Source organism: Cupressus sempervirens, chromosome 5, assembly GCF_028749045.1.
Source record: "Cupressus sempervirens isolate cs-2001-9-10 chromosome 5, ASM2874904v1, whole genome shotgun sequence".
Classification (NCBI taxonomy): domain Eukaryota; kingdom Viridiplantae; phylum Streptophyta; class Pinopsida; order Cupressales; family Cupressaceae; genus Cupressus; species Cupressus sempervirens.
The window spans coordinates 417,524,914-417,550,115 of NC_143122.1; the positions used below are offsets into that span (position 1 = coordinate 417,524,914).

Here is a 25,202-nt window from a genome sequence, read left to right on the forward strand (position 1 = left end):
ATTATATAATCACAAATCTTTGCTTGCAACACCATTGAAGGCATAAACCATTTTTCACTCAAATCTTCATAACTTAAACAATTCTACACAGAAACATCTCCAACAAAAAGAAAATGGAAGGTAATTCACATATCTTTCCAATGAATCCATTTATAGTTCTTTATCCATCTGTATGCGTTCATACCAAATGCTGCAACATGATTGTTTGTAAGAGTTCTCAAATCTAAAAATAGTAACTTTCACCAAAATGAACATAACTTCCTCAAAATTTAATGAAATTACTCCAAACCAAAGAGAGAAGAAAGATAATTCATGCCAGTATCTAAATATATAGGTTATACAGGGTTTCCAGACCTGAAACCAACATGAATTCAAAAAAATTAATCAAAATAACAATAGTTGAAAATACCAAAAATTTTCCAAAATGATTATTTCTTCTCCTTATTCTCATTAATTGATTTAGAATGACCATTACAATGCTTTTATAGGATTTTTGATAGTTGAGAACTTCTCAACCAAATTTTGAACCAACTTGTTACATTTTTAAACTTTTTTTTTGCACTTTTTGCAAAGTTTTAAAGTTGCAACATTTAAACAACTTTTACATTTTAGAATTTTTGACCTCACAACTTTGTTCCAACCTTACAAACATGTCATGATCGAATATTAATCACCATTTACACTAATTTTACCCTTCTTCAAATTTACAAACAAATTTTAACCTTTTTATCAATTAATGACCTTACTAACACAACTAGAACAAATTGACAATTTTTACAATTTATGACAAAATCACTTCATAGCCTTTATATCTTGACCCAAATACAACATAAATGACTTAAATGAATTTAAATACATCAAATAAGAAATGTTAACCTCTCATGTTATTGTGCTTTAGGCGCCCCTGCACCACTGGGGACGTTATTAAATCGTTCATTCATTCACTCACTAGCCTTCGCTACCAAGAAACCGCGGGGTCGAAATAAAAGCAACGAAAGGCATCTTTCAATCTTTCTGCAGCGAAGCTGCCGTGACAATTCTATTGAATACAAACGTAATCCAGAAGCAGCATTTGATCAAATTACACCGAACAATATCTCCGCTTAGATTTGGTTCTTGAGCGGCAGAGATCCCGCGAAATATAAATCGTTTATCTTTGATAAGAAATCGACCAAATTGATCAATATCACAAACCGCTGTGTTGTAATGGAGTTTGATTACAGGAAAGGCGGATCAAACAGAGGTCAAATGGGGCGAGGAGGAGGAGGAGCACCATATGATGTGTCGAGGCCAATGTACAACCAACCTTATGGAGTCTCTCCATATGCTCAGGCCCCCAATTCTTATTATCCCACTGTTGGTCAAAGTTCTGGCCCTCCAATCAGCAGGCCGCCTCCTCCAGTCCCAGTTTCTTCTTCTTCCTCCTCTTTACCATGTAAATCAACATAGGCTCTCTATTTTATTTGTAATTTTACTGTTTAATATTCCACGGTGTACTCAAATTTTTAAACCGCTCTTGTTATTGTCCAATTAGTAAATTTTTATGTTTGATATTGATGCCATTTTTGATTTACTTGATTTTCAGTTTTTTCATAATTGTAATTGAGATTGATATATAAAAGATGAAACATCTAAGGACATGCCTAAGATTTATGTTTTATGATGTATACAAATTTGTTAGAATCCCATACTGAAATTATAACTTTGACGTTAGTTCTACCTGCCCTAATTTTGTAGTTGCTGATATAGCCGTATCTCTTTAAATCACAAATTATTCTTAATTGATGATTTTTAAGTCGGAGACCAATACCTCGTACCCGAATTTTATATTTGACGGTGTGCCGAAATTTGTGAGAAGCCAGGGTTACAACGTCTTTACCACTTTGAATATAACGGAAACTGCATATAGTCAATCTTGAAATTGAGATATATGTAGAACAGATCCTCGAAATATCAAATAGTATACCATGTCAATTTTTTGAGAAATCAGTCGCAAAATGGTCCATATACAGAATTCATGAAGATAAAACCAATATGACAAGTAAATTAATTTATTCTATTTTTAACAGGAGATTGTGATTCTTATCGTTTGACTTAGAATTCAGGTGCTTGTTTACGCTTTTCCAGATGTTTAAATAGGATTATGCACAGTTTGCCATAGGCTAATCAATTCTTGTTTCCAGTAATTGCATCTAATTGTTTGAGGAATTACCCTAACCTCGTGAACCAAAAAAATATAACTGTTTCATCCGTGTACCCAGCACACGATATTACCCTACTCCGTTGTATGTTGATTGAAAGAAAGTCACGTAGAGGTTACCTAATAATCAAAGCCCAGAAATAAGAAAGGCAATTAACCAGTGAACGAAGCTAGGGGAAATCCTAATGTCAGGTGTCGAGAGATAATATGTTTGGGCTTTTATTTATTGCAGCATTGTGGTAGTTTTTCTTGCAATCAGGCATAATCCTTGGGTTTTGGAATTGGCTGCCCTCTGCCAACTTTATTAGGCTTCTGTGGCAGAATTTGTTTGCACCCAAGCTTGTTTTTTCCTAATAATGACAGGGTTTGAACCTTAAGCATTGCCAGTTCATATGTATTAGTTGCAGCACCATTTGTTATCATGTAAATATGGAAATGTATTCTTGTATATAATAAATAAAATATGGCCGTTTTCATTAGTCATGGAATAGTTCTTTCTTCTTCGGGTATTATTTTATATAATTCTTCCTTTGTTATGAGCTTTGCCTTTTTTTCACTTTCATTCAACTTTTAACTGCAAATCAAGTAAGAGGAGAGAGATTATTTATGTATATCTTTGTATATAGAACTCTCTACTTAAGTGTCTAAACTTTGAATATAATGCCCATGCAGCAGGAACAGGCATCAGAGTTGCAATAAAACCAGAATACCGAATCACACCTCCGGTACAAGTTTGATCATCTTTTACATGCATTCCTCTGTTTTTGAAACTAACATTTTACCATACCCATGTTTGATTGATTATTTGTTTTTAGCATCGCTCGGAAAATTTATTAATTGAGTTTGTGCTTTATCTCTACATATACAAGCATTCCATTTCATTGATACATTAACTGTAGTTACTGTAAGCAGACAACTTTTCATACTTGTAAATTTTTCAAATTTCTTACTGTTTGTGATGTATGTGTTCTTGTGTGATTTGATACCTTTTTCTGCACATGGTATATTATTTTGCAGCCACTTGAAGTATTATCAGTGATCATCTTTTTACAGTATGTGTGTAGTCTTCTGTTTTAACATTTCGGCCAGATTGATATGATCAAACATCTTTAATAGCAATATTCTGTCAATTCGACCATTTTCTATGGTACACTTCTCTGCCCATTCTAACATGGTTCCTTTTTAACACAATCGATTTTGTTCTATCTGGCAAATATCTCTTAAACCTTCCCATCTATTGGGGTTGGAACTGATTACGACTCGTTCTTGGCATACTCCATGATTTGCAAAATTGTCAGCTGCCCTGTTTGCCTCCTTCTATATATGTGAAATTGTGAAATCACCTACTTCTTTCAGTAGTTCTCATGTCATTTCTGCATTCTCTTTGAGCTTCCAATTGGGAGAATTTCTCTTAATCAATGACTGAATACATATCTGCGATTGCATTCTATGCAATGTTCTTAATTTTTTTCATTTTGCATAGTTTCAGACCAATTATTAAGGCCCCCATCTCTGCCTCATTATATATAGACATGCCTAAATCTTCAGAAATGGCCCAAACACATCTGCCACAACTATTATGAATGATACTTCTGTTGGCAATTTGGCTAAGATGATGTATGAGGATGTTATAGAGTTGTTATTTATGGCAACATATACCTATGTAATGTCCTCTTCTCTGTGCTAGACCTTACTGGTGCCTTGTTGGTCTATCTCCCCATTTGGATAGGCTAATGGCATTGATCTTGAGGATGCCCGCCAGTCATAGGAGTTTATTTGGTTCTTTGGGGAAATATTTAAATGGATGAGCTTTTCTATAGTTAAGTCACTTTATTTATTAAAGTGGATTTATAAAGTTACTTTATTAACTTAGTCATTTTATAACAAAAGTAACTTAAGTGACTAAAAGATGAAAATGGCTTTTATCCCACATTGCCTAGTTATTTGTACTTACCCTCATATTGAGGTTATAAAATCAACGAGCTTCCTTGGGATTGTTAGCATGAAATATATCTATATTTTGAAGATAATCCTGGTTGCTCAAATGTGACTGGTTTTCTTAAGGACAAAACCCCTTAAGGAGAATCGAGAGGCTGGACATAGCCCCAGTGTCTCACCTTTCTTAATCACTACTTGTTGGAGGCAGCATGAAATCGTCTTGAGATTAACGACAGATAGAAGGGCACAGTCAGCCGAGAGGAGGTTTCTTGGGCCAAGTTATTGGTATACGGAAATGAGCAAGTAGGTTGAAGTTGGAGCTGGCAGCTAAGTAGGACAGTCGATCTACAACTTGTGTGACAAAGGTAACATTCACATCTTAACCGTGGCATTGCGTGAGAGTTGGTTGAACCAAGCGGTGACCTCCTTCTAGGCTTGTGGTTATGCAATAGAGTTACCGTGGGAATTGACAGTCACATTCCTGTGACATCTTACTTAGCATGCCATGAGTTTCCTGTACTACAACACAGGAACTTCTACAGGTCAGAACATATATAGGCAGTGACTTGGTGGTGTTAGTGTGCTGTGTTTGGAACTAAGACAGGGATAAGTTCGAAATGGCTTTGAAAGGGAACATGATACAGTTTCAACCAATGTGCCCGACTCTCGACCACGGCATCCTCTATTGGTAAAATTGGGCTTGTATACAACTCATCCGTTTTTCATGTCAAATTTCCTTGTGTATTATGTTATTTTCCTATATGAGTTAGGAATTCCTTCCATTGTTTCCTGCATATCAGATTTATATCTTCTGTCATTGTTGTAATCAATACTACATATTTCAATGCAAATAAATGTTCTTGAGCCACCAATAATGCACGTTCTTTGAAATCATTAAGTTGATTTGTTTGGGTAGCCATTCCATGAAATTTTGCTAATAATCATAGAAGGGATGCTACACCAGTATCAACATTTTCAGTATTCGGGTTGCACACAAACTGTTCGTAAAAATTTTACTAGTCAAAGTTTAATTTTTTTTATCAGATCAAGGGGGGATCTTACAGTGGTATTAGAGCCACAAGACCTACCGACTTGTGGGTAAGTTATTGAGTTGCAGGCTGGTTTAAACAGGAAAAATGTCAGATAGGCATGAATAGGAAACCATACAATTTTAGTCACATTTGACCTAAACAGGGAGGATCTTCAGACCATATTAATATTGAGGATGGTTACTTAGTTGATGATGAGCTAACCTTTGAGACAAGCATACAAGGTGAACAGGTTGAATAGTTACAGGACACTCAAATGGCTCACGATGTGAATGAATAGGAATGGGAAGTGAAAGAAACTTTGCGGGCTATCAGAGATTGACAAAATAATATCGCTACTGCACTTCGGTAGCTTACAGGTGCTATGCAGCAGCTAGCCCCGACTCACAGGAGAGCACCGACTCATCACAGTGGAGGTGGTAGTGTGGTAGGATCTCCCTGGGCTGCTAGGGCCTCCACACAAAACACAGAGAGGCCATTGATGCCCATTTTTGCCGAGAATAATGTTGAGGAAGAGGTAGCACAATCGGTGGCACTAGCTGATAGTCCAACACCGGGGCAAATAATAACAAAAGAATTAACAATTTATGACGAAGTTCGGCTGGTCTATACGTGTCAATCCGAGAGCATAAGCTTGCGAAAGGTGTCCGAGCAATATGCTATCAAGGTATTATAGTTGTGAGATAAGGGTTTATGAGTGCATCTACAACACACGAAGCTAAATCTATGAAAAGCCAAGTAAGTCCCAGCGACAAGAACTATCACTTCCTGGCGACAGGAACATCAGAAACATAAATAACTCAATAAAACTAATCTGTAATAAAAATGATTACAAATCTTAATAAAATATCAAAGCATAATCTATTTCATATGAAATATTATTATATAATCAAATACTAATATTAAACACATAAACTAATTTACTATGATTATATCTATACTATGTACTGCTAAGCTAATTAACATATAAATGAAAACTAATTTAAATATACTCCAAACAGAAATAAAAAAGAGATCATCAGATAACTTTGGAGTGGGCCCTTCCTCCTCAGCCGCCTGGTGATGAAGCCTAGTCTTAAGTCTCCATAATCATGCAAATATAAACTTTATATTTCCAAATGAGAATGATCTATTACAATGCTGTGCAATCTATAAGACCTGTACACTGCTGTGTGTTTTCAGAATTGTACGTGTGTGTCCATCCTCACTATTGTTGCTGCTTATATAGATGCAGCTTTACAAATTTAATAACTAATTTGTTATGCACTCTATAAAAAGAGTGGCTATTACATAACAAAGTTATAACAAAAATATATGGCTTGCAAAGAATAGCCAATTTGTTGTCATCATTCAAACAAAATACTATTTCCTTCATTCACATTTGTTGAACCATAGTTTTGTAACAGTTTGCAAAAGTCTGATTATTGGGCTTTCCACGTGAGGCATGGATATCCCTCTTAACAATAGCATCTCATCTCCTTAGCAGCAATAATAATGTAGTTATTTGTTGCATGGGTTTTTTAATAGCCACGTAATTCTTGGGAATAAATCTTAGCTGTAATATATGATATCTCAACCACATTCATTGTCTGCATGTACAACCATCTATCTTAAAAATAGAATGATCCATAATCCCTTCAATTTAGTCTTCAATAACCTCTCCACGTATGAATTCAGCTAAGCTGGAGGAGTTCTATTATGAGCTGGTGATAGCAGCAAAAACAAACTTTGAAATTTGAAATCAAAACCCATAATAGAATAATCACGTTTTGAAATAGGCCTCTAACTTTTCCATCATGCGTGTTCTGAATATTCTGCTGCGTGGGATTGTAATTGGGCACATTCTGGACAATACCCATGTCTCGGATTTTTGAGATTCATCCATAGTTGTTCGCAAAAGGAGATGCAAAACTGCCTGTCCTTATTTTTAGTTGCTAATTATTCTGGTTAAATTCTTTCTCAACATACTCCTTGGTCAATACTCTTGGAAGGAATAATGCTTTAAATTGTTGAGGAAATAATCAATGCCAATAAGATATAGCAAGAAATACATTTCAAAGTGGATGGAACTTTGTATTTTTGAAATAGCTACAGGAAGATCTGTAGGCAACAGGAAGATCTGTGCTACAAATCAGCATGCTGCAATATTAAAGATTAGTAAAACATAATCAACAATGAATTTTCCATGTTTTAATCCCAAAACAATATTAAATACTACTTAATTATATTAAACTATATGCAATGTTATAATGGTAAAATGGAATGGAATGGGATAAAAATGGAATAGAGAAGTATGTAGGAAAGTGCGTAAGATAGATTAAAATAGAGCATTAAATAGGTTATGATTAGCTCTCATCACTAGCCTTCCTTCCGGATAATATTATGGCTATGTACGATGAATGGGATTTGTTCCCTGATCAGATTAAACAAAATTTGACCTTTGTTTAATATATGAATCAAAAAAGGCAGACATAGAGCCCACAATAGGATAGGAGGCCTAGAGTACAGAATAAGGACTTGAAGCACGCCATGAACAAGTTATCCTTCCCCACTTTTGATGACAATAGTAAGGCATTAGGTAGAGCTTGGATTCACAAGCTAGACACCTACCTAGCACTTAAGTCCATGTCAGAGACAAAAGCCATTAGATTCACCACAATGCATTTAGAGGGAATAGCATATGATTGGTGGCATCATGGGCTGGTCACCCAGGATCATGGTCTCCTTACATCTTACAAGACTTTCAGCTCTAAGCTTATCACCCATTTTGACAGGAAGGACATTGAGGTCTACTACAAGGATTTGATGCAGTTGCGACAAGTTGGATCTCTAGATGACTTCATTGATGAGTTTCAGTGGATCTCAGTTATGGTTCCGGGTATGATAGAACAATGTAAGGTAATGTTGTTCACTGAGGGCTTACAGAACAGATTTAGAGGTTTGGTCAAGGTCCTTTAACCAAACAAATTGGAAGATGCTATTAAGATCGCACATGATCTAGATTCACCTTCTTTGATACTATAGCCTCCTAAGAAACCTTATAAGGGGTCGACTTTGTTCCAGAAGAACAAGATTTAGCATAAGACTTCCCTTCCCAGATTGGATTTTGAGACACATAATGAACTCAGGAGGAAGAAGCTATGCTTCACTTGCAGGGAGCCATGGACACCAGATTATAGATGCCTTGACAAAGGTAAAGTACATTATGTTGAGGCTCTTTCGGAAGAGGATGAGCAACAGGGGGGCAATGATGTTGATGGCAGCAATGAGGGAGAAAGTGAGGAGCAACCTCCTAAAGAGAGGAAGAGGGAATCTACTCCGGGACAGTCCCCTATCATAGCTTCCCTTTCTAGCGATCCCACAAGTCACCTCTTTCGCTTGAAGGGTGTAGTTAGAGGGCAGTGTATTGTATATCTTTTAGATACAAGTGCATTGCATAACTTCATAAGCACGTGCTAGGTTTCAAAGAGAAAGTTACAGGTTAATAACATACCCGAGTTCGAAGTTAGAGTGGCAAGAGGTGATAGATTGAGGTGCACCGACAAAGTGCCAGGGCTTTTGATTTACTTTGATGACTTTCTTCTAGAGGCAGAACTTTATGTTGATTTGGATGGATTAGATGCCATTTTGGGAAGACAATGGTTGCAGACTATCAACAGGTACACAATTGATCATAATAAGATGTGGCTAGAATTCTTACATGATGGTTGACAGGGGATTCTCAAGGACATGGCAGAGGGTGAACCCAAAGTGATTTCAACTCACAGGAATGGAGGCTATTATGAGGCATGATGACATGGAGTGGGCAGCACACTTTCATTTCCTTTAAGGCTACATTAGGTTTAGGACAACAACTTCATGTTGACATTCAGCCGAGAGGGTTTTTGAGGACATACCCCCGGGTATTCCCCCAGATAGAGGGTTTGAGCATATCATTGAGTTAGAGGAGGGTGCCAAACTTGTCATTACACTCCTTATTGTCACCCTAGGCACTATAAAGAGGAAGTAGAAAGGATGATTAAGGAACTCTTAGACATGGGACACATTAGACCCAACTCTAGTCCTTTTGCTTCTTTAGTAGTCTTGGTGAAGAAGAAGGATCGTACTCTTTGTATGTCTATTGATTACTATGCTCTCAACAAGAGGACCATTAAGAACAGGTACTCGAGTCATCGCATTGATGAATTACTAGATGAATTACATGGGGTAGTCTATTTCTCGAAGATAGATCTTAGATCTGGATACCATCAGGTACGGGTTCGTAAGGAGGATGTGCATAAGATAGCTTTCCGATGCCACTATGGACACTATGAGTTCTTGGCTATGCCATTTGTGCTAACGAAAGCGCCGACCACATTTCAGTCATGTATGAACCATATTCTTAAGAAACAGTTGGGCAAGAGCATGTTGGTATTCTTTGATGATATCGTGCTTTTTAGCAAAACTTAAGAGGAGCATTTGCAACACCTAGATGAGATACTTAGCATTATGGAGGAGCATTCAGTGTTTGCGAAGGAATCAAGTGGGAGTTCAGTTTGACTGAGATTCTTTACCTTGGGCATGTGATTAGTGTAGATGGAGTGTAGGTGCACCAGGAAAAGATACAAGCAATCCTAGATTGGCCACCTCCGAGGAACGTGTCGAATTTGCTCTTATTACAGGAGGTTCGCTAGAGGCTTCTCTCAGATAGCAGCTCCCCTTACTGATCTCTCATGGAAAGGGGCATTCAGGTGGATAGATGATGCAGAGGTGACCTTTGATAAATTCAAGAAAGTGATGAGCACATGCCCAGTTCTGGCACTTCCCGGCTTCTCTCGTCCTTTTGTCTTAGAGTGTGATGCCTCAGGGAGTGGAATTGGTGCAGTTTTGATGTAGGATAGGCATCCAATAGCGTATGAGAGTTGGAAGCTCAAGGATAGTGAGGATTATGCTCCACCTATGACAAGAAAATGCTAGCCATTATGCACGCTTTAGCCAATATTAGACAGTACTTGGTGGGTGGCAAATTCACAGTTAAGACGAACCACAACAGTTTGCAATATTTCTTAGAATAGAAGGATCTCAATGAAAGATAACAAAAGTGGGTTAGCAAGATTCAGGCTTATGATTTTGACATCGAGTATGTCAAGGGTAAGAACAATATAGTTGCTGATGTGCTTTCCAGGAGACCCTTAGTAGTAGAGTGTTGTGCCATTTCAGAGATATCGATAGATTGGGAGTCCCAGTTACTGGTTGAGTATTTTAAGAATACTCAAGCTTGTCAAATCATGGACGGGCAGCTCTAGACAATAGGTACAAGGTAATCGATGATGTATTTTTTATAAGGATAGGATCTATCTTATGCCAGAGTCTAAGCTTAAGGGAAAAATTATGAAAACTCTTCATGATGCACCATTAGCTGGACACGTAAGTTTCTTCAAAACCTATAGGCAAGTTAGAGAAAGGTTTTCATGGAAGGGCCTCAAGGACGATGTCCTTCAGCATGTCAGAGAATGCTAGACTTGTTAGTAGAACAAGTCGGAGCATGAGTTTCCAGTCAGATTATTACAACCTCTCCCTATTCCAGCACAAAAATGGGAGAGTATCTCCATGGACTTCATTACAGGATTTCCGAGAGTGCAGGGCAGAGATTTCATTTTTTGTGGTTGTGGACAAATTGACTAAGTTTGCTCATTTCTACGCTATGGTAGCGGATTGGTCGGCCTCTCAGGAAGTTGAGTTGTTTTTTTGTGAGATTTTTCGTCTACATGGCCTACCTCGGACCATTGTGAGTGACAGGGATTGTAGATTTCTCAACACTTTTTGGCAGGAATTATTTAGATTGGCAGGTATGAAATTGGCACCCAGCACGAGCTACCACCCACTAACTGACGGGTAGATGGAGATAGTAAACAAATGGGTGGAGGGTTATCTCCGGAACTATGTAGCGGAGCAACAAAGAGCTTGGGTTAAATGGTTATATTTAGGGGAGTATTGCCACAACTCCTCCTTCCACATGTCCATCCGGATGACACCATTTTGGGCTCTCTATGGCAGCAAACCTCTATCATTCGTAGATCTGGCCTTACAGGACAATAGAGTACCATTAGTTGGGGATTGGATACATGATCAGCAGAACATCCTCCGGCCTCTTTGGGAGAATATCCTACATGCTTATAATTAGCAAAAGATGTACGCTGATTGCCACCGGACAGAGTGGAGTGTTGAGTTGGGTGACATGGTTTACCTTCGTCTCCAACCTTACAGGCACAGTTCCTTGAAGAAGAGTGGATCCAAGAAGCTTCAGCCTAGATTTTATGGTCCCTATTGCATTACCAGGAGGGTTGGAGAGGTTGCATATGAGTTGGACTTGCCAGATGATAGTAGAATCCACAATGCTTTTCACGTATCATACTTAAAGAAGGCGATTGGCCAGCATGTAGTGCCTTCCGTTGGATTACCCCCACTTGATAAAGAAGGGAAGCTGATTTTGGTTCCAACCGAGGTGATTGAGATTAGGGAGAGGAAGTTGTGTAACAGATCTATTAGGGAGTATTTAGTCTGTTGGAAAGATTTCTCATATGAAAACACCACTTGGGATGGCGAATCAATCTTGCAGCATCCAACACTAAGATTGCTTGAGGGAAAGAAAATCTCGGGAAGGGAGGACTGTAATGCCCCCTTCTCCATGCTAGACCTTATTGGCGCCTTGTTGGTCTATCTCCCCATTTGGATAGGCTAACGACATTGTTCTTGAGGATGTCCGCCAGTCACAAGAGTTTATTTGCTTTCGTTGGAGAAATATTTAAGTGGATGAGCTTCTCTATAGTTAAGTCACTTTATTTATTAAAGTGGATTTATAAAGTTACTTTATGACTTAGTCATTTTATAACAAAAGTAACTTAAGTGACTAAAAGACGAAAATGACTTTTATCCCACATTGCCTAGTTATTTGTACTTCCCCTCATATTGAGGTTATAAAATCAATGAGCTTCTTTGGTATTGTCAGCATGAAATATATCTATATTTTGAAGATATCCTGGTTGCTTACATGTGATTGGTTTTCTTAAGGACAAAACCCCTTATGGAGAATTGAGAGGTTGGACGTAGCCCTAGTGTCTCACCTTTCTTAATCAGACTAGAGTTAGTGATTATTTGTTGGAGGCAACATGAAATCGTCTTGAGATTAACGATAGATAGAAGAGCACACTCAACCGAGAGGAGGTTTCTTGGGCCAAGTTATTGGTATATGGAAATCAGCAAGTAGGTTGAAGTTGGAGCTGAACGCTTAGGAGGATAGTCTATCCACAACCCACGTGACAGAGGTAACGTTCACATCTTAACTGTGACATTGCGTGAGAGTTGGTTGAACCAAGTGTTGACCTCCTTCTAGGTTCATGGTTATACAACAGAGTTACCGTGGGAACTGACAATCACATTCCTGTGACATCTTACTCAGTATGCTGTGAGTTTCCCGTACTCCAGCTACAGGTCAGAACATATACAGGCAGTGACTCGGTGATGTTAGTGTGTAGCGTCTGGAACTAAGACAGGGATTAGTTTGAAATGGCTTTGACATGGAACATGATACGGTAGCAACCAATGTGCTGGACTCCTGACCACGACATTCTTTGTTGGCAAAATTGGGTCTGTATACAACTCATCCGTTTTTCATATCAAGTTTGCCTGTGTATTATGTTATTTTCCTATATGAGTTAGGAATTCCTTCCATTGTTTCCTGCATATCAAATTTATATCTTCTGTCATTGTTGTAATCAATACTACATATTTCAATGCAAATTAATATTCTTGAGCCACCAATAAAGCACGTTCTTTGAAATCATTAAGTCGATTTGTTTGGGTATCCATTCCATGAAATTCTGCTAATAACCATAGAAGGAATGCTACAGTAGTATCAGCATTTTCAGTACCCGGGTTGCATGGAAACTGTTTGTAAAAATTCCACTAGTCAAAGTTTAATTTCTTTTATCAGATGAAGAGGGGGGATCTTATAACCTATTATGAAGAAGGCAAAACATATTATGGAATTTTGGATACTTGGACTGTCTAAGTGTTATTCATCAAAACAATAAACATATAAGGTATTTGTTTAAGCGTGGTTTACTGAAAGCACTTGATGCTATGTGTGGTTGAAGGAAGGTAGTACCAAATGTATAGAGCACATGGTTAAAAGTGCTAAAGATTTGGAGATGTGCGGATAGAATTATGAACATTTTTCCAGGTATAGGCTATGACAGGCAGAACAGAGAAGACGACAGAGCAAAGACATTTTGGTTAAGGGATTTCAATGACTTAACAAGGTTGGGATGACATCCTAGATGTTAACCCTCACTTAGCAAAAAGTAATTTCAAGTTTTGGGAAATGTGCAAGCTATTGAAGGCCTACTGGTTAAGTAGTTTGGTATAAAGGAAGACACTTTTTGGTTGTAATAGTGTGTCATTGTAATGTAATGATATAATGTTTGAATGCACACTTTGTATGATCAATATTGATGCGAACTTGATGATAGTATTGTATAGTACCAATGTATGATATGTCCTTGTAGCTCTATCCTCAAAATTGATCCTAAATCTGTACTGTATTGTACTTAAAGATTGCACAGTTTATATTCCGACATGAATTTGACAATGAAGAATGGGCAATATTCATTTTAAGCAGAATTCATGATAACAAGTTTTGAATTGGAGATCAAGTCATGGAAATAATCAGTGACCCAATACATGAAGTGACAGGCCTAAGCATCAAAGGCAAGATACCTATCAATGAGAAAAATGTAAAGAAAATAGTACAGGAAAACACATAGATTAAATGGAATGGAAGAGGTATGATGCTGAGTTTGATTAAGCAAGATGATGTGAGATTCATTAGCAAGATCTTAACATATAAGATGAGTTCCGGCTCTAGGGAAGCTGAAGTCTCAGCTGACTTCATTAATGCAACATATAAAATGTGTGTTGAGAGGATAGAAGTCAACCTATGTGAGATTTGAAACAACTCTTTGACAATCTTGAGAGGATAAAGAAGAATAAGTATGCCACATTTGGATTTGGATCTTTGTTAACCCACCTATTCTTTCATGTCATGAAAAGATCTCCTACCATGCCAATATCAGATTGGAAGTTTGATAAGTGCACCATGGAATCAATTAGCTATTATTACAGAAAACATCAAAAGAACGCATGAATAACAACATAACAAATATGATCAAGACATTTCAGACTAAGGTGAGTGAGAGTGAGAATTCCTAAATCAGTTGTAGAAAGGTATAAACAAGAGATATACATTATGGTAGAGGCTGACAAGACTTGCACAGAAGACAGTGGCAGATGGGGGACTGCAGAAGAAGAATATGGTAAAGAGAATGCTTCAAGACATTCAAATGACAAAAGAAGAATATGTTGAAGCCAAGCAAACAGTGGCTGAAATGAAGGAAAGCGGAAAAAGCAATATCTTGTTGGTACAACCATTGCCAGTAGCACCTGCTACAAGTCCACCATCAGTAGCACCTACCCCTGCAACACCAAGCCCTATCAGTGCAATACTATCAGCAGCAAAAGAACCAGTTGAAGACGAAGAAGATGTGACAGTTATCAGTGAGAAGAGTACCCTTGCAGTTTCTAGAAGGTCTATAAAGACCTCTCCATCCATGACCTTAGCTCCTGTCAAGCAGGAAAAGGAGGAGAAAAATGAGGAAGTGACACCTAAAAGACCATAAAGAATAAAGGAGATGGCTACTGGTCCAAAACCCAAGAAGAAGCCAAAAGTGTTGAAGACATATGTTGGAAAGAAGATTGCAGAACAAGAAAATGAAGTGGACACACCTAAGAGGATGAGAGGTCAGATTACCTCATCACAGATTCAGCCACAACAAGGAGAGAGTAGTGAGAAGAAAAGGAGAAAAATAAGGAAGTGACACCTAAAAGACCATAAAGAATAAAGGAGATGGCTACTGGTCCAAGACCCAAGAAGAAGCCAAAAGTGTTGAAGACATATGTTGGAAAGAAGATTGCAGAACAAGAAAATGAAGTGGACACACCTAAGAGGATGAGAGGTCAGATTACCTCACCACAGATTCAGCCACAACAAGGAGAGAGTAGTGAGAAGAAAAGGAAAAGTTGGAAACCAAAAATTGGAAGGATGAATCAAATAATAATAAAGGATGGAGACCTTATCCAATTGAACAAGTATCGTTGGTAGAAACTGTAGCCGACAGGGTGTTGTCGTCAGTAAAGATTTTGTAGCCGATGGGCCGAGGGGTTCATGTCGTCAGTAAGGATTTTGTAGCTGAAGAGCCCGACGGGTTCATGTCGTCGGTAAAGATTTGTAGCCGACGAATAGATTAGTATTGTATGTGGCCGACGGACCCCTTCTGGAAGGTTCGGCGGAAAGTATTTATACCCCGTCTGGGTACATTGTAAATCCTCTTATTGGATCTTATCTTATCACCAGTTATGTAATCTGCTGGCATATGCGAATAAAGGAGTACTGCTGTTCGTGTTCATTATCTGTGTGCATTTCTTAATTAACCTATGTGGTAAACATTTGGTGCCGTTGCCCTGTGAACCTGGAAGGAGGGAGGAATGAAGCTTAATGCCAAATCAGCTTAATAAGGATCGAAATAAGATAAAGGGAAAAGATGGAATACGTACTGCGCAAGAAAATTTAATTTTGGCACAGCAAGCTGAATGCAGAAGGTAGTTCCAGAAGATTGCCGACGGATATAGAAGCGTGGAAGAATTGTTGGAGGAGACTCGACAGCGGGTGGGGTTGGTGGAAGAAGCACGGGAGGAGTTTTTGAATTTGTATTCGTCGAGGGAAGAGAATCTAGATGGAAGAAAATCGACTCGCACGGCTCAGAGTGCCGAGGGAGCACGAGCGTGGAGTGAACTCTTAGTCCACGATACACTTCCACAAGGGATAACTTCAGAAGGTCCTTCACCAAGCTTCGCAGCTGTTGAGATCGCCGGTGTGGGAGAGAAAGCCGCCGGTGTGGGAGAGCAGACCGCCAGTGTGGGAGTGCAGACCGCCAGTGCGAGAGTGCAGACCGCCGGTTTGGGAGTGCAAAGCCACGGGTTGGGAGTGAACAGCGCCAGTGTTGTAGGACTGAGCAACGCCTGTTTACAAAAACCAATTGTGATGGCGGGACCAAAAGAAAAATTGCCGAAGTGGCAATGGTACGGTTGATCACATTCGACACTGCAAAACATGTGAAATGATCTGGAGGGCAAATGGCATAATTGATGAAGACGATTGGATGAGGCAATTTCCGGCCACCCTACGGGGAGTGGCAATTGACTGGTTTACTAGTATAGATCCGTAGAAGCTAGACAGTTGGAATAACATTAAAAAGGAGTTTCTCGCAGAATTTCAACTGTTGTGCGATGATAATGAAATTGTTTGCGAGATCTTCAATACCAAGGAGGGGAAGAATGAAATTGTCCGCGTCTACGCTAGGAAATTAAAAGATTTGATAAATAAAATGGAAAATAAGCCAGTGGACGGACTTTAGAAAAGATGGTTCGTGGAAGGCTTACACCCGAAGTTGCGAAAGAAAATGAAAATTGTGCCGCCGTCGTCATACATGGAATTGTACAACAGAGCACTGAACTTGGAAAGCGAGCAGAAGACGAAAAAGAAGAAGAATAGTTCCTCCAACTTAGATGACGACGAGTCCTCAGGAGAGGATACTATTGATGATGAAAATAGGAGCAGGAAGGTCCGCACCCTACAGAAGGACATGATTCGCATGATGAAGGAGTTTAAAAATATGCAGAAGGAGACAAAGGGCAGTGAGCTGTGGTGCACGGAGTGTAAGATTGACGGTCATACTAAAGGATCCTGTCCAAAGAACCAATTCTGCGACATTTGTCAGATCATGGGCCATTCGACCAAGGAATGCCCCTTTAACATGAAGACCAGAGGATCTCCGTAGGTACTTCTTACACAGGAGGCATCCTCGTCAGGCAGTAGCAGAAATACCAATAATGCTAGTGCTACGTCGGGAGGATACATGAATAATAGACGTGGGCAAAATAATAATAAACAATGCAAACAATAACACTACCAATACCAGCAGAAGCTGAATCCAGTATGATGTGAACGGACGGCCGATCATACAATGCCGCGCATGTAACTTGTGGGGGCACTTTGCCCGGGAATGTCCAACTACAAATACACTCAAACTATTATGTAGATGGTGCGGACTTGGCGACCATGACGATGCCAAATGTTCAAAATCAGGAGTAAACTTGATCACTGTTGGGACGGATGAAGAAGAGGTTTTGGTGATTACGCGGAGGCAAGCAAAAGAGTATCCGAATCCAGTGGAGGAAAAGAGGAAATTTGGAGAAGCGTGGGCGGGGATTGGAAAGGCATTGTAGGCGGAAACATCTCAGTTGAAGGACACCACCGACACTTCGGCAACAAACTTCGTGGAACAAAACATCGTACAACAAATTTTACAAACGAAGGTATGGGTCAAGATAAATGATTTGCTTCTTACAATGCCCCAGCTTCGATCCGCTCTCACAAATATTGCACCAGCTCCGAGGATACCAAAAGAACAAGGTAGAGGGAAGGAAATTGATGCAGGCCGAGAAGACCAAATGTTGCTAGCCCTCACATTCGGCCGACATCTGGCGGTTGTCGAGATGGGGATCCTCGGACATGTTCTCACAGACACAATATTCGACGGTGGGTCTGGCGTAAATGTCTTACCTGAGGAGACCTGGAAGAAGCTGGGGCAGTCGACATTGTGGCCCCCTACATTTCAATTGCTCAGAGCGGACCAGCACGGCATTAAACTGCTGGGCATACTCATGGCACAGCTAGTAACGATTGGCACGCAATCGTTTCTACTAAACTTTGTCGTGATTCCGTTAAAGAGAAAAGGATACGATGCCATCCTTGGCCGCGGATGGCTTATTCAAGCCAGAGTTAGACATGATTGGAAGAAAAATAACTTGGTACTCGAAAGTAAAGGCCAGCGATTTGTCATCGATTTGCACACCCAAATGGTCGGGGAAGAAGCCTTGTCCTCAGATTCTGAAGCAGAAGATGAAGGGAGGCAGTGTATGGAACCAGATCAGGAGGGAGTCCTGCAGTTGGAAGGAGGATCAATAGATGACGATTTGGATTCTGTCAACGGTCTTTACCACTAGTAGATAGAGGACTACGAACTCTTTTCAAGCTGTAATATGTTAAGGGTGGACGAAGGTAGGAAAGAAGAGGAAAATGAATGTCCGAAGGAATACAAAGAAGTGGAAGAAGGAAAGGCGGTTATGGCTGAAGCTGAAGGGAAGAACATACAGTACGAACCCAGAAAAAGGAAAGATCCCATAGTACGACTGCATAGGAAGAAAAGGTTACGATGAACCACTAATCTATTAGAAGGGTGCCGACAGCAGGGAAAACACTTTGTACGGTCTACATAGGAAACAAAGAGAATAGGCTCAATAAAAACTTCAGCAATACAGAGTGAAGGTTCTAAAATCAAGAATATATTGGACGGTGAGGAATGGCAACCGACGAAATTCATGGTACGTGACATGGAAAGATTGTATAATCTGAACAAACTCTATGATAAGCGATCTGTGGTTCAATGCACTTTGAAAAGATAGGCTACGGGGATAACTCAAGCGTATGATTACGTTCTGCTGGCGGATAAGATCATGCAGGCATCTGGAAAGAAAGTTTTGCCAAGAAGAAGTGGTCCTGTGGACTTGGTATCCCGCGGGCACCGGCCGCGGACATTGTCCCGCGGACACCGAGTGTCTCATGGGCAGGGTGTCCCATGGACACTGAGTGTCTCGCGGTCACATGGCCGCAGACACAAAGTGTCCCACGGACACGGGTCCGCGGACACCTTTGCCACGGAAGGTGACGCACGGGTGAAATAGTTTAGAAGGTCCTTTTGCCGCGGAAGGTGACCCACGGGAAGATTGCAGTACATCGGTAGACGCAAAAGAAGGGTGATAGGAGGTTTTCAAAAAAAAAATAAAAAATCGACAGATTCAAATTGTTCGGAATGAGTAATGCATAATGCCAAAGGGAAGGGAAAACATCAGTGGTTGCCAGAAAGAGTGTAGAATCAGAAGTAAATCACAGAAATAGTGTGTTCCATGTAGTTTTATGTGAGTTTCAAAGTGCTAATTTGGTCTTGGTGGCGACCCCAAGACCCTGTGGGGGCGCTACCCCTCGACCCCGCCGGGGGCGTTGCCCCTTGGACCCCCAGTGGTTGCGAATATCAGTCGTGGGAAGTGTGACCAGTTGATGAGACTTGGAGCTACTGCAAGCATGGAGTGTCTGTGTACCAGAGGCACTTGGAGTGGGTGTTGGACGTGAGGTTGTCTTGGTGGATGCACAGAGAGCTCAGGAGGAGTTGATCATCTAGTTTAAGGCAGTTCAACAACACTTGGCTCAGTGTACCTAGAGTTGGCAGCATAGGTGGCTATCAAGGTCAGCTTAACTAAGAAGATAGTATTGTGTTGGCAGAGGCTACAGATGCATCGTGGGTTGGAGACCAGTTTGGTGCAGGCATAGAACAAATGTGAAAGGGATGTGACAAAAGCAGATTTATCTTGTTATAGTTAGTCAGTTAATGTATTTTGTGTGTTAATTTGTCTCGAGTATCTTGTAATTGTCGTCCAGAGACGACTTTTTCTTTTGGGGGGAATGATGTTGTCTGTAGAAATTGTAGCCGATATGGTGTTGTCGTCGGTAAAGATTTTGTAGCCGACAAGCCGAGGGGTTCATGTCATCGGTAAAGATTTTGTAGCCGAGGAGCCGACGGGTTTATGTTGTCGGTAAAGATTTGTAGCCGACGAATAGATTAGTATTGTATGTGGCCGACAGACCCCTTTTGGAAGGTTCGGCGGAAAGTATTTATACCCCGTCTGGGTACATTGTAAATCATCTTATCGGATCTTATCTTATCACTAGTTATGTAATTTGTTGGCATATGCGAATAAAGGAGTACTGCTGTTCGTGTTCATTATCTGTGTGCATTTTTTAATTAACCTATGCGGTAAACAACAATTATTATGACTTGTATGACCCCTTGTAGAAAAGGCAACTAGAAAATGCAGTTATCAAGTGTATGATTGTTTTTAAACAACTTTTTATGCACATCCATGGAAGCATCCTAGAAGAGCTGTATAACAGACTGATTGAAAAGAAGGCCAGAACAAAAGAAGAAGACAAGAAAATCAGAGAACAAGCCATTAGGAAGCTATGTGATATTTAAGATGATAATAAATTGCAAGCAATATTGAAGAAGATTGAGCCATTGTTGAGTAACAAAAAAAGAGCAATACTAATAATGGGTGGACAATACGAGCTAATGATTAAGGAGATTGAGCTGGTAGTTGTAAAAGTTATGATAGAGACACCATCTACACCAGCAGCAGAAGAAACATAGGATAACATAGCAATGGATACTAAAGTCATGTTGCACCTATGGACACACAAGATGACATTATGATCATAGGCGGAGCAAGAATAATAATTGATACTCATGAAGATCCCTTTGCTAGTACTATAGAAGGCCCCTTTGTGGGACAAGGTTATGAGGTTGGCAATTTGGTCATGGGTAATATAGTAGATTACCCCAGCTCTGATGAAGAAGACAATAAAGGGAGTCAACATGACTCTATAGTTTTGCACAGACCGGAAACACCTATAGTGCTATCTTTAAAACCTAGTAATGTGAGCGTAGAGTTTGACTTTCAAGCTAATTGGTCAAACATAGTGGATGAAGCCACATCCAACACTATTCGATTGATGAAGAAGGCGAAAGAAGAAGTTAAGAAAGAAGAAGAAAAGAAAGATGAAGAGAAAGAAAAGAATGATCAGATGAATGCCCAACCATCACAGCCACAAGAGGAACAAAGGCCTACTACAAAGGAGAGGCATATAGCAGTGTTCAGGCACCTGCTAAGGCAACATATACTTTATCAACAAGTACTTTAAGGTCACCTCTTGAAACACTCTTTACAAGATTGCCACAAGATGTTACCAAAATGTTTGATGGTAACATGGACATTCAAAAGTACATTCAATTGACAACATTTTCTATTGGGAAGATTTCTAAAGAATCTATAAAGATGAGCAAGAGTGCATTGGGCACACTTGAAAGAATGACTGCGAAAATGCAAAACACCATTCAAATTCAGATCAATGAGCTTAGTGTAGAAAAGAGAGTTGAGAAAACAATGGAGGAATTGATAAGAAGTTTTCTACAAAAATGGAGGTTGCAGCAGTTAAGGCACAAACCACTCAAGATGCAAAACTATTCAGCACTGTATGCAACAATATCACCAATGATTTATCAGTTCTAGATACTTGTATCAAGGTATTGAGGAGATGCTTGCAAGAAGGCATGGATCTATATGGCAAATGTCCATGATTATTTGATTACACCAAAGGTATTCAAAGGAGATCAAGGACAAGGAAAAAGAATTGAAAAGCATTGTGGATGAACTGATAAATCCAAATGCACAGATCACTGATTTGGAAAGAAGAATAAGCAATGCTCATGATGAGATGAGGCAACTGGAATTACAAAAGGAGAGAACCATGAAGAAATTTTCACTATTTAGTATTAAGGGAACACCTGACATTGAAAATTGATCAAGTACATAGGCAGCTCCAAGAATGCACGGATGCAAAAGAATCTTATGGAAAATTGGTATATTTTGATCTCAATGAAGTAGAAGTTTCACCCTATGGCTTATGTGCGGTGATCAACATATCTGAGGCAGTCAAGGACACATGGGAGAAGGAAAACCAATCTTAGGCAGAATTTTGGAGAGTACTTGGCACTTATTAATACGTAGCCAGCATGAAGAGAGGAAGGTAACAAAATTTTGGCATGTATATAGATTTTGACTCACCTTTGCCATTGATGTCAAAGGGGGAGAGTATTGGATAGGAAAATTGTTATGTATACTTTATTGTATGGAGTTATAAGTAGGATAAAGTTTAGTCAAAAAGGGAGTATTGGATAGGAAAATTGTTATGTATTCTTTATTGTACGGAGTTATAAGTAGGATAAAGTTTAGTCAAAAGGGAGTATAGAATGAATATAAGATAGTATGCATTTTGAAGATGATCTACAACTTTGAAATTTTCACAAGGCCACAATTTTGTAACTTAGCCAATTTTTCCCATACGTTGGGCTCCCAAACAGACTATACCTAACCATATGTATTCTTATTGTACGGAGTTATAAGTAGGATAAAATTTAGTCAAAAGGGAGTATAGTATGAATATAAGATAGTATACATTTTGAAGATGATTTATAGCTTTAAAATTTTCACAAGGCCACAGTTTTGTAACTTAACCAATTTTCCCATATGTTGGCATTAATGCCAAAGGGGGAGATTGTTGGCAATTTGGCTAAGAGGATGTATGAGGATGTTATAGAGTCAACATCTATGGCAACATATACCTATTATGAAGAAGGCAAAACATATAATGGAGTTTTAGATACTTGGACTGTCTAAGTATTATTTAACAAAACAATGAACAATCAAGGTATTTGTTTTAGCATGGTTTACTAGAAGCACTTGAGGCTATAGGCGATCGAGGGAAGGTAGTACCGGATGTATAGAGCACATTGTTAAAAGTGCTAAAGATTTGGAGATGTACGAACAAAGCTATGGACATTTTTCTAGGTACAAGTTATGACAGGCAGAACATAGTAGACGATAGAGTAAATTCAGTTTGGTTAAGGGATGACTTAACAAGGTTGGGACGACATCCTAGATGTTAACCCTCACTTAACAAAAAATAATTTCAAGTTTTAGGAAACCGTGCAAGCTATTGGCCGACTGGTTAAGTAGTTTGGTATAAAGGAAGACACTTTTTATTTGTAATAGTGTGGCATTGTATTGTAATGATACAATGTTGATGTGAACTTGATGATAGTATAGTACAATACGGATGCATGATCAGTGTTGAGGATAGAGCTACAAGGACAAATCAGATATTGAAGATATTAACACTGTGTAAAAGGTTTTTTGTTGTATCTATACCTTCTGTATATAGATTGTACTATTGTATATACATATTTGGGTAGTGGGCTCAGCTTGCTATTTGTATTGTAATACCAACCCCTAACAAGGCTTAGTCCTCTAACAAGGACATACACATTATACAAATGTAATAAACTCTTAACAGGGTCAATATCTTTCACAAGATACTATTGATTAGTGGATCATTTTGTGGTTACCATCGCCTCTAGGGTTTTCCCTTGGCCAGAGTTTCCCTAGTTAACAAATAATGGTGTTATGAGTTATATTCTCTTATGTTTGTGTTTACTTTTCAGTTTGATCATATATGCATGTATAAAGATTGTTAATGATATCCATAATTGGGCAAATGTTTGTGGAACACTGATTCACCCCCCCTCTTTGTATTCCCTATTTCTAACAACTTTTAGTGCTTGCACTGCCCAGATTCCTTTAGCCACTCCATCAAAATTCAATTTCTATCTTCTTTATTAGGAACGGTCCTTTTGGACTTTGCTCTTTTCAGATTTTTAGCAAATGATACTGGTGGGCGTTCAAGCTCATTCCATATTTTTTTGCATTTATTTGCCCCATGTGTGAAATTTGGTGTTTTCTAAATTTACATTTGACGATTCTAACTTCAATAATATTTTCTTTATTCTCCAATATCCTTTCCTTTTTCCTTGAAAATGCTTCTGTTCCTTTCTTTCCAAATCTGCCATACCACAATTGATGGTGCATTGATCCACAAATCAGACCAAAGAGCTTTGCTTTTGAATCTTTGATCTCTGGTTGACTAGCTATGTATTCTATAATATCTTCATGTTGAGGGCTTCTCCATCCAAATTCTTTTTGAAGCCAATCCCGACAATGTGCTGCATAAGGGCATTTCAATTCCAAATGATTACTTGATTCTCCACCCTTTAGGCATAGAGGGAATCTAGTGGGCCTGTGGAAACCAATTTTGCGAAGCCAATCTCTTGTAAGGATACACTTATGTAAGACTGTCCAAAGAAATGCTTCTGCCTTTTGTAGCACTGTTGGATACCAACATAATGAATAAGGCCATTTCTGATTTGTATGAATCACTTTCTATATTGTATATGACCTGTTCTTGTAGTATATTCCTCTGTTTGGAAGCACAGCAAATGATTTCATCATCTTGTTTGCTTACCTAGATTGTTCTTTGATTTAATTCTTCTTTCAATGCTAATTACAGATTATACAGAATTGGCAATGTCATGGTATCTATCCATTTGTGAGATATACCTATGTCCTCAATATTTTTTTCCACAGTCTATTACTTTGGAGCCTTCCAAGAGTCTTAAATTCTCAACATAATCTGCAGTACTGATGATGTCAATGATTGGTTTGCGACTGTTCCAAGAATCTAGCCAGAAGTCTGCTTTCTGTCAATCACAAGTTCTCCATGTTAGGTGATCAGTAATCATATGTCTGCTAAATTTGGTTTAGCTCTGAGGAATCAACATATTTGCTTTGTCACACCACAATCTATGTGGTGCTCTATATCCATGATAATTTTGCACTTAAAGCAAGATTTCGTGCCTTCATTTGTCTCTGACCTGCTTTCCTAAATTCTCTCGGTAGATATGCATCTTCCCAACTGAATAATGGGACTTTCCTTTCCTGTTTTGCACCTACACAAAGATTTTTTATAGTAAACTTCCCAAATTTTCTTTGGCTTCGTGTGCTATCTAATAGTATGACATTATATATTTTTTGAGAACTGAAATGACTGATTTGATCATAATGATTCTTCCAGCTAGAGAAAGCCATTTATTTTTCATTGAAACAATTTTACTGCTACACCTCTCCACCACTTCCTCCAAATGAAGCCTTCTGCAATTGTGATTTTGGGGATTCAAGGTGCTTGGTGGGCATTGGGGCTATAGGAAATTCCAACAAATTTGCAATAGCTTTTTGTATATTCTTTTGAGTATTGAAAAAGAAAATTGCAGATTTTTCTTTGTTCATGCTCTGCC

At 39.0% G+C, this 25,202-nt stretch overlaps 1 protein-coding gene across 1 annotated transcript in view; it reads left to right on the plus strand.

Moving 5' to 3' along the window:
- The first annotated feature begins 870 nt into the window (after window positions 1–870).
- The window catches only part of LOC149556556 (Ubiquitin-associated/translation elongation factor EF1B protein), a 48,144-nt gene continuing 23,812 nt past the window's right edge, over window positions 871–25,202 (plus strand). The window contains exons 1-2 of the mRNA XM_089830887.1: window positions 871–1,435; window positions 2,873–2,925. Coding sequence (XP_089687013.1) covers window positions 1,207–1,435; window positions 2,873–2,925 — 282 coding nt within the window. The 5' untranslated portion in view covers window positions 871–1,206. The remainder of the gene's footprint in view (window positions 1,436–2,872; window positions 2,926–25,202) is intronic.